Source organism: Bos indicus, chromosome 6 (assembly GCF_029378745.1).
Source record: "Bos indicus isolate NIAB-ARS_2022 breed Sahiwal x Tharparkar chromosome 6, NIAB-ARS_B.indTharparkar_mat_pri_1.0, whole genome shotgun sequence".
Classification (NCBI taxonomy): Eukaryota; Metazoa; Chordata; class Mammalia; order Artiodactyla; family Bovidae; genus Bos; species Bos indicus.
Window position 1 is genome coordinate 24,484,838 of NC_091765.1, and position 17,785 is coordinate 24,502,622.

Genomic DNA, 17,785 nt, shown 5'->3' on the forward strand with positions numbered 1-17,785 from the left:
GACCTACAGAAACCAGAAGAGACTGGTAATAAATAAAATTCTAAAACAGAAGCAATTTCGGCTTGTAAAACCCATATATTTAACCAGATGTTCTTTAAAAAGCAGATCAGCCTAGGCATAATGGATTTATATAGCCATAATAGAATATTATAGATAAATAGAATAATCAGCTTGGTAATTAGTGGTGAAGTTTCTATATTACTCTGCTTGTTTAGTCTTTTTATGTTAAAAATATTGGCATGGAAAACATGGTAGGTCAGATATCTATGTGCAAAAAGTGTGGCCTCTGTCCTCTCTATTGAACATATAGAAATGAATTATGATTTTTCACTGAATTCCACCCTCCCTGGGTATACTAACCTTAGAAAAGACCTGTTTGGAAATTGTACACGTGACTCTGTGTTTTCATTGTCACCCTGAAATGAATTGAAATCTCTGTGTAACAGACTTTAGTGAGAAAATTTTAATGTTACATAATTGAATTCTCTTTGAATGCTAAAAATTTAATTTTGTATTTCTAAATCTATAATGTGATATATTTTTCATACTTAGCCTTGTTTTAACTTGCATTTAATTGTTTTTAGGTACCGCATGTACAGGAAAAGCCAAACAACAGGCTTCCCCTCTCTCATTACAATTTTTTCAGCACCAAATTACTTAGATGTATACAATAACAAAGGTGAGTGTTTTCAAATCCCTCTGTATAGTATGTGCTGTCTTTTGGTTTGGTTTTAATGAAGCATTTTTAGTTATTCTTTTTCTCCCTACCTTTTCGTTTATTGTCTGATACAAACGTTGTGATTATCTTCAGAGTTCCAAGTTCAGTTGGTCAGAAGTGAGGCCCAGGCACTGTTACTTTTTAATCGTTCTCTAGGGGACATTGGAAAAGACTCTGATGCTGGGAGGGATTGGGGGCAGGAGGAGAAGGGGACGACAGAGGATGAGATGGCTGGATGGCATCACCAACTCGATGGACGTGAGTCTGAGTGAACTCCGGGAGTTGGTGATGGACAGGGAGGCCTGGCGTGCTGCGATTCATGGGGTCGCAAAGAGTCGGACACGACTGAGCGACTGAACTGAACTGAACTGAGGAGACTCTAAGGTATAGGAGGGTAGACAGCTACTGCTCTGTTAGGTGTAGGCTTTCAAAGAAAGAACAACTGAAGAGTAATCCAAAATCATGCTTCTTAGGAAGGCTAGGGATTTAAATAAGAACGGTGGGAATGCCACAGGTAAAGGATTGAGAAAAATAAGAAAAAGAAACTATCGCTTGAAATCCAAATTCAGATTTCATCTATTGAGACCCTACCACTAATCAGATCTTGTGCTAGGTAAGTATATTACTTTTGAATACTTACTTAAATGTCATTTCTTTTTAAAAATTTGAATTAAACTTTAAATATCATTTCCCCCGCAGAGTAAGTCTCTATGGTAATTGCCTTGCCCAAGATCACTCAGTCAGGTAGTGATGGATCTGAACAGGTAACAGGAACCTGGAGGGCTACAGTCCACAGAATCGCAAGAGTCAGACAGGACTGACGACTGAACAACAGCAGCAGAAAGTCAAACCCTTCAGTCCACTCAACAAAGGATGATTTTTCTAGAATGGTCAGGGAGGGCCTTGTTGAAGATAAAATACAATCTGAACGTGGGAGAATGGTTAGCGTTTGATTAGAAAGAGAGAAAAATAAAGTCAAAGCCACTGTTTTTGCAACTTGTTTCTTTTTCAGCAGCAAACACTTTGTTTTCCAGACAAAATCTGCGTCTTGAAGCCTCTTATGTAAAATCAGTAAGAAGTAGTTCCCTTTGATTGCAAAAGCCTTCTTCCTCTTCTACCAGAAATTCCCTTGTGGTACATATAAGAAATGCAAGAACTCATTAGGTTGTCTTCATGACCCACTGTGATCGTGTTATTTACCAAAAGTATATAAAATATGAACATGTATGTTTGTACTGTTTTATAGCATTAAGCATTTTTTTTCTGTTACGTCTATTGAAGACAGTGCCCACATGAATAATTTTCTTGACAGAGTTTGATTACTAAGTAGCATGTACTATACTTACAAGCTTTTTAAAAATTAAGGGAAAAAAAAAAAAAACTCAAAACAGGGGAAGAGGGGAAAGGAGAGAGAGAACTGGGATTTTACTCCATGGAAACAGACCTAGCCTTTATCCATTCATCAGAATGCTAAGCAGTGCAGTTTTGCTTGAGACCAATAGCAATTTCTCGAATAAGATATGCATTGCTTCTTTGTCTACGGTTCTGATTTAACAAGGTAGAAACTTAAAAAACAATAGACATCAGGGCATTGCTGTCTTTGAGGTTCTGTGGTTCATTCGCTTTTGCCTTTAGGGCAGACCACAATCTCCCAGGGAGGGGAGAGAAGCGTTTCATTTTGGGAACCTTTTCATAAAAGAAAAGTCTCCTGAGAGAAAAAGATAAACTGATAGGAAGAAGAAAGATATATTCTCCAGTTTGAGCACAGTTTCAAAAGACCTTTGTGTAAAATCTCTAAAGTACTTTCAAGCTATTATGCTAACACTGTGTACAGTATGTGGGAGTGGGAGTTAGCTATTCACTGTTGAAGGGAGGATTTGAATAAAATAAATGTTAACGAGAATTTTAAAAGGCAGTGCAGTCAAACTGGGCTGCAAGCACCTTCAGAACACAATCAATGGAAAGAAATAATGGTAAAGAATTTCTGAGTTAACCATTTGATTCTTAGAAACAGATGATCATAAAGGCCTCTGGAATTATAACCTCGTAGTTTTGATTTGATTTTTAAAACTCTTGCGAATTAAGGCAGCAGTAATAGCTCTGGAAAAATGAAAGAATAAGGAAAAATAAGTTTATTCTGCTGTCTCTTTTTTTGATTGAAGTATAGTTGATTTACAGTGTCATGTTAAAGTATACAGCAAAATGATTCAGTTATACATATTTTTTTTTTCTTTTTCAGACTCTTTGCCCTTATAGGTTATTATAATATACTGAATAGAGTTCCCTGTGCTATACAGTAGGTCCTTGTTGGTTATCCTATATATGGTAGTGTGTATCCGTTAATCCCATTCTCCTAATTTATCCCTCCCCTCCTGCCCTCTTTGGTAACCATACGTTTGTTTTCTATCTCTGTGAGTCTATTCTGTCTAAAAACTGATAATAATCCTATGATCAGCCTTATGTTTAAATGTCCAATCGTTCTGATTAGTAGTTCACACTTGCCTGCGATTAAAAACGGCTTTCAGAACTCAGTGAGGACTTTACATGTCCCACCCCGTACTCCATTCCACGGCCCACTTCAATCCATCCCACTCTTATCTTTTCCAGTCTGCACTAACACAGGCGAACAGCTCGCCCATCTTCCTGCTTCGGTTTCCTCATTCTGACAAGCCCTGCTTACTCCTGCAAGATGCCAGGACCAAAGATGTAGCTCTGAACCACAACTTTGCCATCAAACAACTAACTCATCTAAATGTATTGACAAATGGTGACATCTCTGTAAAAAGAGAAAAAAATTTCTCTTGTGAATAATAGATGAAATTACTTTGAAACAGAATGTTGTGCACTATTAAGATATTATAATCACTGAATATTTTATGTTGCTCTAACAATGCCACGTGTCTGCGTGGGATTTCCCCGTGGCTGGCAGCGTACTCCTCTTCAGCTTCATAGTTATGATTTTATTTTATGGGTCAGTCTACCTTGGTGACCTATCTCTCTGCTTCCTTCTGTGTGAACCCTTTACTTAAGCCAAATTATTCTGCTCATTGTCCTGAACAACTTTCAGCTTTCCTGTTCACATTTTTTTTCCTACCCACTTCTTTCCATATCTATCTAGAATACTTGTCTTGCTCTTCTCTTCCCATCGAAATGGACTAGACCCCTCTCCAGTCTTTGTGCTGGTTGGTCTTAACACCGGCGGTACCAATCATTTGCCCTTGTATTTAGCATTTACTTTTGTTTCTTGTTAGCTTTTCCATGCATTCCTATAAAATTCCCAATCATATTATAATTAGTTTGAATCAGAGGCTTTTTGATACACATTATAAAGTCAAATAGCATGCCTTATGTACAGTACACAGCCAATATGCGCATTGATCAAAACATTTTCTTTCTGGGAACTAATAGCAAGATAGTGCCCAAAAGTATCCTATCAGTATTGACCCTTGGAGCTTTATCTCTCTTTAAATTGCTGCTGTAACCAGTGCTGATATCCTTTCTCAGTTGGAGTTAAACTTATACGCAGAGCATTTAGCACCTTTGGATTGTTTTTCTCCTGTGAAGATGTTGCTCTAAGGGAAAAGCGATTTCACAATTACCCAGGTACACTCAACAGAAGAAAAATGCAGTAATGGCATGTAGCTACTTCTCCTCCCCCTCTTTCTCCTCCTCATTCTTTTTCTTCTTTTTCAAACTAATTTTCCACCACATGAAAATGACTTCAACCTCATCCACATGCAACAAACCTTTATTGAGAATTAACTGTATACCAACTACTGTGCCTGGTACTAGGAATATAAAATAAACAACACAGACATGGTCCTTTCTCTAGTGGGGTTTATAATCTAGTAGTGTGATAGATTGGAGAAGGCAATGGCACCCCACTCCAGTACTCTTGCTTGGAAAATCCCATGGACGGAGGAGCCTGGTAGGCTGCAATCCATGGGGTCGCTAAGAGTCAGACACGACTGAGCGACTTCACTTTCACTTTTCACTTTCATGCATTGGAGAAGGAAACGGCAACCAACTCCAGTGTTCTTGCCTGGAGAATCCCAGGGACGGGGGAGCCTGGTGGGCTGCCTGCCATCTATGGGCTCGCATAGAGTCAGACACGACTAAAGTGACTTAGCATAGCATAGTGTGATAGATGTTCAATAAAGAATTTCACCATTAATTATGTAAGTATATTTACAAAATCCTACAAAGAAAAGAGTGGTATGCAAGGAGAGTGGAAATTAGCTGGTGGCAACCAAAAAAAGCTTAATTGAGAAAGTGACACATAAGCAATCTTAGGGTGAAATCTCTCAGTGTTAAAAAGTACCATGGCAGATATGAATTCTGCTTTAAACAATTCAGTTTAGCTGAAAACTGTAATAAACCTCTTTTAAAAAGTGTTTTTTAAACCTTTATGTCTCTGGTGATTATACCTGTGCTTCAAAAATACCAAATTTGTAGTAGATTCCCATATAGTGCCAGTTCTCTATAGTTCAGATGACTTTTCATATGGGTGAGTAAGTGGCTCGATGGGTGGATATATGCCATGAAAGTGTTAGTCGCTCAGTCATGTCTGGCTTTTTGTGACCCCATGGACTGTAGCCCACCAGGCTCCTCTGTCCATGAAATTCTTCAGGCAAGAATACTGGAGTGGGTAGCCATTCTCTTCTCCAGGGGAACTTCCTAACCCAGGTATCAAACCTTGGACTCATGAATAGCAGGCTGATTCTTTACCATCAGAGCCACCAGGGAAGCCCTGGATGTATACTGTAGACATATAGATATATAGACCAGGGGCACACATCTCAGTTCTAAGAAAAACTACTGACAGTGAAATGAGCTAGTTAAGTAAGATTTATTAAATAAAATGTATTTGGGATTTGAGAGGAATATCTAAATGGTTACATAACTAATGTAGTATCAAGACCAAAGATTAAAATGACAATCAGAAAAAAAGTCAATTCAGTGTTAAAGTAGCTGAAGGAAGAGGATGGACAAGAAAAGCATTGTTCACTAGAATTTTGAGAGGTTTTTTTTTTTTTTTGCAAAAGTCTACCCTTTTTGTTAGAAAAAAAACATAATATAATGTTTGAAACTTGACAGCTTGATAAAATTGCTTAATGAAAAGTATTGTAGTCTTACCAAAGCTTGCAGTTTCAACATCCTTGAATATTTTCCAATCAAAAAGTAGACAGGGGCTTCAGGAAGACAAGCATTTATAAATTAAAAGATAATGTATACTTGGCAGGAAGATACCATTGTACAAGAGGCTCGAATTGTTAATGTAATGAACCCAGGTAGGCATCTGATTGGCAGTCGTGATTTGAATTCCAGGAGCAAAGGCAGCATTTCTGATCCCTCCTTGCCCTGCGGCTCTCCCAGCAGGGGCTCTCGGTCCTCAGGGACCCACCAGCATCACACGGTGGCCTTGCCAGGCCTGAGAAGCCCATCCCCGCTGCACCACAGTCCTTTCACACTGGGAACTTTTTTTACCATTCAGGAGTAACTTCCACAAGCAGAGATAGCTGGTACCCGCCTGGTTCAGGAGTCAAATAAGAACCAGCTAGATTCGATCCTTACCCTGAGTGGAAGAGGGAGATGGGCAGGGGCGTTTTTGGAAGGCAGCAGTCATTGTCCAGGCAACCTGAGTAGCACCTTTTCTCTCTGTATATACCGTGTTTAAAAGCTTAGTTCCCTGCAAAGACCGCCCACATTTTATAACAAGGGACCATTTCTGTAGAGTCTGAGGCCTTCCTTAAGCATGGGCATGACCTTTAGCCTTGACTAAACATTTGGAAACACTTTGAAGCATTTGCAACCACAGCCATAACTGTGATCCCTAGTTGCCTTACAAATTGGATAAAATTAATCTAGAGACTTTGTCCAACGGCAATAGTTTTCACAGCCTTTACTTTATCCCTGCGGTCATCTCACATCTAAAGGTTTTCTTAATTGGCCTTGAGCAACTGTTTGGCCAGTTCACTTATTTCAGTATAGAAAATGTAAATACGTATTCATGGTAGCATTTTCTTATTTGGTACTTGCTAACAAATGTTAGAGCAAAACAATAAGATACACTCCCACCAAAAATATTCATTTCTTTGTTCATTTGATTAACATGAGTATTTGCAGAATTATACACCCCAAGAAGATAACTTCTTAATAATGGTTGTTAAACCTAGCACAGTCCACCAAGAAACAGTATGGAATATAAGAATCTATGAAGGAGCAAAGCAGAAACCATGAAAAAACTGTTAGTATTAGCTTCCTTTACTATCAGTATGAGATGGTAAAAAAGAAATTTAGGTAGACATTTAAAGGCCAAGAGAACTTGAAGTTAGAAGATTTTGATTGGGGTTTTCAGAGAAATCACTTCTCTGAGATAAATGGATAAAACTAACCACAGAAAGATTTCAATAGAATGGCCCCTTTACACTGCCTTATATAACCAAGACTTCAATATGTGGAACTGATCTGTGTTGTGATTTCCTATACTTATAGCAATAGTAATAACTAATAATATTGAACATATACCATTGCCAGACAGTGATCTACATTTCCATGAATAAACTCATTTAATCTTTCAATGATTCTATGAACTACATTATAATTTTGAGTTCATTGATGAGAAACTGGGACAGAGGAGTTACATACTTTTGCCAAGGCCCGTACAAGCTGGTCAGGGATTAGCACTGAGACTGAAATTCAGCAGTCTGACTCCAGGGCCCACAAGTTAACCTCCTCCTGTGCCCTTGTGGATCACCTTTGTTATGTGAAAGCTTTCCGGGCAGTGTTTGCCCTGATCCTCTATTCAGCTTTCAGCTTATTGTTTAGGTGACTGACTATTCTTCAATAAGAAAGGAAAAGCTTTTGAAATGAAGAGTCATTTGTTACCACTTTAAAATTGCATGAGTGTTATACATCCAAGTATATACATTATTAAAAGAATAAAGTTAGAGTATCTTTTATACTATTCTGAAATATATAATTTCTCCCTTGAAAAGATACCCTCCCCACCCCCACCCCACCCCCCACAAAAGCACTCAGGCTTTTGCTTTTGTTTGACTCTGCTATGAAAGTGTCATTGCCGGAGGCCACTTTCTAAATAGATTAGTTTTAGTCCAGCAGTCACCTTGCTTACATTTAAACATTTAATTAATGGGAAGTGAAAGTGAAGGTGTTCGTGTGTCTCACTCTTTGCGACCCCATGGGCTGTAGCCCGCCTGGCTCCTCTGTCCATGTGGTGAAATAGAAAATCAAGACTTAAAACTTAGGAACTACTCTCACTATATATTTTAATTAAATTAAGCTACATATAATCTATATATCTTTGCTCTAACAAATGACCTGGATTTCTTAACCAACACCACTACAGGATTGTTCATTTCAGCAGTTTTCAACAAAATAAGTATAGGTTTCGCTGGTGGCTCAGGTGGTAAAAAACCTGCCTGCAATATGGGAGACCTGGGTTCAATCCCTGGGTCAGGAAGATCCCCTGGAGAAGGAACTGGCAACCCCCTCCAGTATTCTTGCCTGGAGAATCCCATGGACAGAGGAGCCTGACACACTGCAGTCCATGGGGCCACAAAGAGTCAGACACGACTGAGCAACTAACACACACACAGCAAAGTATTATACGGCAGTGGGTGAGGTAATCCTCACTTTTGGCCACCTGATGAGAACAGCTGACTCATTGGAAAAGACCTTGGAAAGCTGGGAAATATTGAAGGCAAAAGGAGGAGAGGGGTGCAGAGGATAAGATGGTTAGATAGCATCACCAGTGGACTCAATGGACATGAACTTGAGCAAACTCTGGGAGGAAGTCGTGAAGGACAGGGGAGCCTGGCATGTTGCAGTTCACGGGAGGTCACAAAGAGTTGGACGTGGCTTAGTGACTGGATAACAGTCTTCATTTTTCACGAAGTTCCACCCGTAGAATCAGTGCTCTGTGAACCTTTTTCTGGGGATGCAGACAAGACCTCCAGCGAAGCTGAGTCCTCCATCCAGATACACTGTCAGTGGTCTGCTGTCACTTGGACAAGACCCATTAAGCCTCACATCTTGAGGGGTTACGTTTCATTTTCTCACAGATGGTGTGAAGATTCTTAACCTGAACTAAAACCAACTTCTCTAAAAGTCTAATTGTCAGTAAGGCATTTAACAGAAGGACAAACAGGAACCATATGTATGTAACAAGTTAAAGACATGAGTCAATGGATTATCACTTCCTTTTCATTATCTAGAGATTCTAGACCTTCAAGAGACTCAGTGACTTACTTCCATGAATAAAGTAGATGACCAAAAAAAAAATAGTAGATATCAAGTATATGAGCTTAATATTAACTCAGTTCCAAGGAGATAATATTAACTAGTTGCCAAGCAACCGAGAACCATTGCAAGCTACAGCTTATGGCTTGACACCAAGTACAAGGTGGAAGAGTGTTCTATAATCGCATGCAGATACAGAAACAGATACAGATAAGATATAGGTACTAGTTTTCAAAGTGCATCCCACCAAAGTGAAAGTGAAGTTGCTCAGTCATGTCCGGACTCTTTGCGACCCCATGGGCTATAGCCTTCCGTCCATGGGATTTTCCAGGCAAGAGTACTGGAGTGGGTTGCCATTTCCTTCTCCAAGGTACACTTAAACCCTTGTTATATATTTGGAGTGGATATCAACAATAAGAGCAAGGAGAAGGGGGTGACAGAGGATGAGATGGTTGGATGGCATCATCTATTCAATGGACATGTGTTTGAGCAAAATCCGGGAGATAGTGAAGGACAGGGAAGGCTGGTGTGCTGCAGTCCATGGGGTTGCAAAGAGTCAGACACAGCTGAGCGACTGAAAAATAACCACAACGGACACAGTGTTTCCTATGTCCATGCCATCTCCTTCAATATTTTAAAGCTTTAGCTAAATCTCTCTCATTTAGTCAGGGTTGATTAAGTCATATTTTAGCATTGTAATAGTATAGATTAGAACTTAAAGGAATGTTATCAGTTCAAACTGATAGGGAAATCAAAACTGCCAATGACTCCTTCTTATTGACTTAGCAAAAAATATTTTACAGTAGCAATTCAAATTCTCTTGATGAAATTATAATGGTAGAAATGATTCACAGTGTTTGACTGGACTTGAGCTAATTCCAAGGATCAATTTTTGGCTCAAATTCTCTGGATCCTAATATAATGATGTGACACATGAGGTAAGAATTGTAAAATGGCAAAATTATTAAAAATAGATAGCTATTCTCTCCTCCAGGAATTTAAAACTGAGTCGTGATACTTTACATTTTTCAGGTGCCAAAGATTTTATCTGATTGTATATATTATGAATATTAACATATATGTTATTAATATTTTATTTGATTTTCATACTCTAAATATGACAGAACAGCTCATAATTATGGGCTTTCCTGGTGGCTCAGGTGGTAAAAAAATCTGCCTGCAATGCAGGAGACTTGGGTTTGATCCCTGGTTTGGGATGATTCCCTGGAGAAGGACATGGCAACCCACTCCAGTATTCTTGCCTGGAGAATCCCCATGAACAGAGGAGCCTGGTGGGCGACAGTCCATGAGGTCGCAGGGAATTGGACAGGACTGAGCAACTAAGCACGCAGCATGGTGCAACTCAAATAAATAATGAGAAACATTTGCTCATGATCACATAGTCACTGTGTGGTAGAGACAGTATGATTTCTACTCTTATCTGTTTTAGACTCTTAACAGTTTTGAAACAGAATTCAGCCTCTGAAGTGGCATATTACTTTTTCCCAAAATTCTTTCAAGCATCCTTGAGACTTCCATTCATGTGTGGTTGGTTATATTTTTAATATCCTCACAAGTTACATGTTTTGTGTTTTAAATTTTTTCTTTATTTTTTCTTTCTTCACCTATCTTCCTTCTTTCTTTCCTTCTTCTTTTTTTCAATCTTGTCATTCTTTTCTCTCTGCCTTCCCTTAAACTTTTACTTCAACCAACTATTGACCATTAACCATGTGCAAGGTATGGTACAAGGCGCAATAAAAGAAAACAAGAGAGATCTATGCCCTCTTCCTCCCTTCTATCATCTACCTTCCACTGACTTTACTCAAAACTTTGTGTTTGAATAATACTTGATTCACAGTTTGCCAATGCAGTGTTAAGAAGGAAAACCCATAACACACATACAGTCATTCAGTGACACACAGACATAATCATAAGATTGGCTCAGACAACTTCACAAATACATCTAGTACAGTCACCTGCCTTGTGTAAGATAATATCATCTGCATTTTATGTAGGAGACTTGTGACAAAGCTAAAGAAGGTGTTATAGGTGCCGTGAAAGAGGCATGTACAGGGTAAGAGGAAGAATAAGGGTATAGGCATAAAAGAGTTATATATACAGAAACACGTGTGTGTATTTCCATAAGTACAAAGTCATTAGCTCTTAGCTTCAAGATAATTACATATACCTACTATTTGTATCCAGGCATACTAAAATATTTCAAGTTGGTGAACTTCAGTCATTATGTGGAAGTCACTAAGCATTGCCTGTGAGATACGCTATCTTAAGTATTGAGTGATTTGAGCACTAAATTAAAAAACACACACTAAAGATTATTATTATGACAAAATTACCTACAAATTGAAGACTTGAAGTCCCTCTTAATAAATGACTTGCATACTTACTTTTACCTGAACTTATGAGCCATAGAGTAAGAGTGAGTTATAAGGACAGCCCTTGCTCACCAACTATAACAACCCTCATGAACTGGTAAATTTCCTTTGACCTAAGTCATGCCTTTTACCTGGGCTACTAATAATAAAAAAGGAATCATTTTAAAACAAAATCCATCAGGCAAGTACAGGACATGGAGAAGGAAAAAAAAAAAGGAGAACACGAGTTAGAAATCAGATTTCTAAATGGAAGGAATCAGAGAGATTGTATTCATGGATGCTATAACGTGTAGTGTGGTAACTAGGCATTTATGTAAATGTACATATATGTCTTCCCAAATTTTTAAATTAAAATTGTCCCCCACCCAAAAGTAATCTTTATGGAAAAATATATATTTGAAAAAGCATACCAACATAATCTTAAAACACCACCAAAGGACATTTTGAGTACATAGTCCTACCTCAAGAATTTTATCCATCAAGCTATCATGCCTCCTTCTGTGATGGTAGGACTTTGCCAAAAGAACACACTGATGCTAGTTTTTCTACTAGGGCATCTGCGGGTAGAAGAGTTGAAAGGAAAAAACATCCTGGGACTATTATGCCTGTTTTTTTCTTGCTATTTCTGGTTCTGGATGTCTTACAGTGATTCTGAAGAGCCCTCCTTTGCTTTCCTCTCATCTTTGTTTCTTTTCTGTCCTTCCATCCTGTCTTTTGAAGGGGGCAGTACACGGTCAATTAAAGTTAAAGAGATGAAAAATGTTAGCAGAAGGGTCAAAAGAATAAACTTCATCATTCCTCTTCTGGTGGGCTCTTCTCTGCTATTGAACAACCCTACTAGTAGTGTTGAGAATGCCTGAGGTATGTTGGGAGTATTACAGTTACTAATCTGAAGGCTTTCAGAAAAGGAGCTCTGTGTTTCTCTTGAAATCCACTTGGAATGTGTTCAGCCCATGATTTGGTGAGCTAGTCAAATGCATCTTGTCAGCAGTATTTTGCTTGTTGTCTTCAGTTGCCCACTTGTGTCTCACTCTTTGAGACCACATGGACTGCAGCACTCTCCTGGAGCAAACTCACGTCCACTGAGTCGGTGATGCCATCCAACCATTTCATCCTCTGTTGCCCCCTTCTCCTCCTACCTTCAGTCTTTCCCATCATCAGGGTCTTTTCCAATGAGTCGGCTTTTCACCTCTAGTGGCTAAAGTATTGGAGCTTCAGCTTCAGCATCAGTCCTTCCAATGAATATTCAGGGTTGATTTCCTTTAGGATTGACTACTTTGATCTTGAAGTCCAAGAGACTCTCAAGAGTCTTCTTTATCACCACAGTCGAATATTTAGATAACTTCTCTTAAACTAGAAGCTCTCTTTTGACCTTATGTCTTTGTCATTCACTGCTCTGTCATCAGCCTCCCTGGTGATGGCAATTGTAAAGAAGATGCTGAGATGTGTTACCAAGTTTTTGTGAAATACTAGGTTTTGTGTCTCACCAAAATTTCCATTTTTGAGTAAGAGAGATCCCTTTATTTTACAGATTTGGATTTGGTCTAGCAAGTTAGTGCGTGGTTTGATAGAGAAAAGACTGAATTAAAATCTAGATGCTGTTCCTCAGGTTTCACTATATTAGAAGGCCTTGTTATATCACTAGATATGATAGAGGTCCAGTGCCCCTTCCTATTCCCAACTGGGAGCAGTCTCTTTGTTGCTGATTTTATATCTGTCTTCTGCATAAGCAAAATGGGACCAGTTAATTGGATAGCTTTCTTGCCATAATTTTGGTATCAGAAAAAGAACTGGCAGTCAGGTCTCCAGATCCAAACAGATTAATACTCTTTGTCTTATACCAGATTTCTTCTGACTGTTCTTCACACCTGCATGTGCAGTGGAAGAGCATTTGTGCCGTGCTGTCTGGTCTGTTCTGAATTATGGTCAGTAACCTAAGGCCCGTATATGTGTCATCTTCTGTCCCCTGGCCTCTAATACAGTTGTTAAAGGACACAAGGTCATGTATAATTGCCAGCAGAATAAAGGAGGCCCTTGATGATAGACTTCGTTCTTTTTTCCTCTCTCTTTCTCAGACAAGATCTCAGGAGGTGGTCTCAAGTGATTCTTGAAGTACAACCGTTTGTATTATTTATGTGGCCGGTGGAGATAAGTGTCTTTCAAGTACTTCACAGGAGAGCATCCTGTTAGGGCTATAGTTGAGCTTCGTAATTCCAGTGACAGAGGCAGGCGGCAGGGGCGGAGGATGTGGGAGGTGGAAGATGAAACGTTAACTGTGAATTTCGTGACTGGATATTTGGGACTGTTCTGGTTTGAATTTTTTTATATATTTTTGTGATATATATATTATGCACAAAAATCAAAAGTCATAAGTTATTAATGTAAGATTATTCAAGAAGTGTATTTGCATGAGTATTTTATATGGCTGAAGAAGAGAATGCATATTGCTGCATTTGCATCTTTAAATGAAAGCTATTTTTTTTCATATATTGAAAATTAAGGGAAAAGGTTCTATTAACGGCTTTTAGAATTACTGAGAACATTCATCAATCTTTGCATTAATGATGAGAGCTTCGTTCCAGAAGTCGGTTAACATTATTCAGATCTGAAAGAGGTTGTGTAAATTATCCAAATAAACCCAAGTAGTAAAAAGTGAGGTAACTGAGACGCAGAGACATTAAGTGTTCTTGGGTCTTGTGAGTAATTCATGACAGCATTCATCCTTCAGCCTGGGCGCCTGGGCTTCCCGTCCAGTGCTCCCTTTTTTAAAAAAGGAATGAACGTGGAAGGAGACTCTGTGTCCAGCATTTGGTAGACCTGGAGTGATTTATGCAGTTAGGGTGAGAATATTGTGGAAAACTGAAAAGATGAGGGACTTCAGATTCAAAACCAAACTGAGGTTTGCTGCTTCTCATCTGTGACCTTGGGCAAATAACCTCTCTGCTTATTTTGAAAATGTAAATAAGAACCACTTTTTTGAGAGAGATTGTGAAGGTATTTGCTTATTAAACACCAAATACAGTGCCTGGTATAGAGCAGATGGGCTTCCCCAGCGGCACTAGTGATAAAGAACCCACCAGCCAATGCGGGAGACATAAGGGACACGGGTTCAATCCCTGGGTCAGGAAGATCCCCTGGAGGAGGGCATGGCAACCCACTCCAGTATTCTTGCCTGGAGCATCCCATGGACAGTGGAGCCTCGTGGGCTACAGTCCATGGGGTCACAGAGAGTCAGACAAGACTGAAATGACCAAGCCCGAGCACAGGAACACATAGAGCAGATGCTTAGAAAATGTAGCCTCTATTAAATGGTATTATTTCTGTTGCTAATAAACAAAAATAAAATCTGTAAACAGTATCTGCATTATCGGTAGGCACGCAGATAAATTGTGTTGAGCCAGTGTCAAATGAATAAATGCTTTGTGTCACCAGTGACAAAACAGAACTTCTGCTTTATCTATTGGACAAGCTTTATCCACACTAGTGAATGTGCATCGTATTTCATTTTTCTCAAACATGGATTTTGGCAAAAAGCTAAAACATCTTTAATTATGAACATCATATTCAAAGTTAAATTAGTATAATAGCTCGGACTGGAATTCAAATATTGATCACTTAGGAGAGACAGAGGGATGTTAGAAAGAGGATGGATTTGGTGTCAGTAAAAGCTGAGTTTGAATTGGGAGTAAAATCTTCTAGTTCCTTGTTGCATGATCCTGAGACAGTTATTTTACTTCTCAACCTCAGATCCTTAGTCTAGTCTATAGCATGAGGGCAGTCACATCTGTTTTTCAGATTCGTAATAAGGACTAAATGACATATTATCGAAAGCCTCCCTTTTCTCCTGGGTACTCTCAGTTATAACATTTATTTATCTCTTCCTGCTGCACCATCCTAAGCTAATAAAAAGTGGGGAAAACTTAGAGAAGAAATTACTCTTCAAAAAGACAACTTAGAACCTAAAAGATTCTTTCGAAGACAGGAAGATCCATTCCTACTAAGAATATGCAGTATTTAAAAATAGTATAAATACCATTTCCATGAAGCTGGTGCTCAGAGACCAGGCAGCTAAGCTGAAAGGACTTCCCCTTTCTAATCTCACAAAGGTGATGTTGTCATTTGCCCTGATTTTTTCGTTTTGCATGTTTTTAATACTGTGTGAATGTATCCTTAGGCCAAATGACATATCGAATCAATGATAGGATAATGAAAAAAGAATGCAAAGAAGAATGAGTTTACACAAGTGTATGGAGGATTCAGTATTCTATAGGAAGGCAGTAACTCAGTGTTGAATGTACCATCTGTAATACTTGTCCCCAAACCATCTGTGATTCTGTTCTCTGGAATTGGGTTGGTCAGCCTGAAATATGATTCAAAGAAAAAACCTCACTCTTATCAAGTATGATTTTTGTTAATGGTAAGCTGCTGAAAACATCCACTTATTGTTCAGCTGCAGTATGATGTATGTAGTATGCAAATCACAGAAAACTATACATTCTTCCCATACTCTGCACTGATCATCCCCCCCAAGATTATATTAGTTCTGAGCCACACTTTAACAGCCGCATTGCTGATGTGACAGACATCCAGAATACGATGTACAGGTTGAGGAAAAGGTCAAAGGATTAGGAGGAATTTTCTTGAAAAAGATTGTGGGGGAAATATCAAGATATGTCCTTAGCTTTTGAGCATCTATACTAAGAAGATGGTATGTGAAACAAGCATTGTTATTGTTCATTCACTGAGTCATGTCTGACCCTTTGTGACTCCAAGGACTGCAGCACTCCAGGCTCCTCTGTCCTCCACTATCTCCCAGAGTTTGTTTTAGATTCAGGTCCATTGAGTTGGTGATGCTATCTAACCATCTCACACTCTGCTGCCGCCTTCTGTTGCCCTCAATCTTTCCCAGCATCAGGGTCTTTTCCAATGAATGGACTTTTCTCATCAGGTGGCCAAAATACTGGAGCTTCAGCTTCAGCATCAGTCCTTCTGATGAATATTCAGGGTTGATTTCCTTTAGGATTGACTGGTTTGATCTCCTTGCAGTCCAAGGGACTCTCAAGAGTCTTCTCCAGTAATGCAATTCAAAAGTATCAATTCTTCAGCACTCAAACATAAATACTATTAAGTCTGCTGAAGGGTACTTTTCCTTACAGACACAGGGAGACATTGGGCATATATGTATATACATAGAATTCCTGTATTTAAATTAAATAATAAATGCAAATAGAGCTTTAAGTCAAGGGTTTTGGGAATTTAGAGGAAAGACACTCAGAAGAAATCAGGAAAGATTTCAAAGAGGGGATAGTGCTTGAGCTGGGCACCAAGGTCTGGGAAGAATTTGGAAATTCAAAGATTCTGAGAAAACATTCAAAGTAAAAGAAAAATGTGGAGCTATGAAAGCAATGTTAAGTTAAAGATATCATCAAGTAAGAAGAAAAGATGTTAGTGCAGACACTGATGCAAAAGCTCAAACCTAGTAAACTTCCAGTAATTTAAAAAAAAAAAAAGATTTTTAAGGCCTGTGTTTATGCATAGGAATCACATGCTATAACTAATCTTTCACTTATAAAGTCAGCCTAAAAATTTTAAGGTAGTGAAATGATTAATTTTTCTATATTTTAAACCCCCAGACAAAGCCATAAAAAAACTCATTTGACATCATCTTAGGATGGCAACCCACTCCAGTGTTCTTGCCTGGAGAATCCCAAGGATGGCAGAGCCTGGTGGGCTGCCGTCTATGGGGTCGCACAGAGTCGGACACGACTGAAACGACTTAGCAGTAGCATCAGGATCTGTTCAGTAATTTCTGCTAAGAAAATGCTAATCATGGGCTTCCTAAGTGGCTTTATGGTAAAGAATCCACCTGCAGTGCAGGAGCCGCAGAAGATGCTAGTTCAAATCCGGGGTCAGGAAGATCCCCTGGAGGAGGGAATGGCAACCCACTCCAGAATTCATGCCTAGAGAATCCCAGGAACAGAGAAGCCTAGCGGGCTACAGTCCATAGCGTTGCAAAGATTTGGACACAACTGAAGTGACTTAGCACGCACACACAGATGCTAATCATGCCATCATAGAAAGTCTGCAATATGAGAGTATTGTTCTTAATGTTTAAAGAAACAGAAGTGTACTTGTTCTGTATTTTTTCAGAAGGGAGAACTAAGATCAGTAAGTAGTAAAGCTTTTGCTTCATTGAAAGTATTCACAGAGACCTGCTCACACTGTGTCCTGATTGCTATAGATGAAATTCTGAACCTGGTTAGAAGGGAGATCAGCTGTGCTCTTAGCATCTCTTCAACCATAACATTCTATATGAGTATCAATCCAGCCTACAGACACCAGACAAACCAGAGTAAAGCAAGCAGATTTATTTTCCTATTTGCGGATGGTGCATCCTTTTCGGAAGTCAAGG

At 39.0% G+C, this 17,785-nt stretch overlaps 1 protein-coding gene across 2 annotated transcripts in view; it reads left to right on the forward strand.

Moving 5' to 3' along the window:
* Positions 1-17,785, forward strand: part of PPP3CA (protein phosphatase 3 catalytic subunit alpha) — a 325,334-nt gene that overhangs the window by 274,857 nt on the left and 32,692 nt on the right. For both annotated transcript variants that reach the window (XM_019962387.2, XM_019962388.2), the window contains exon 8: positions 585-679. In XM_019962387.2, coding sequence (XP_019817946.1) covers positions 585-679 — 95 coding nt within the window. The remainder of the gene's footprint in view (positions 1-584; positions 680-17,785) is intronic.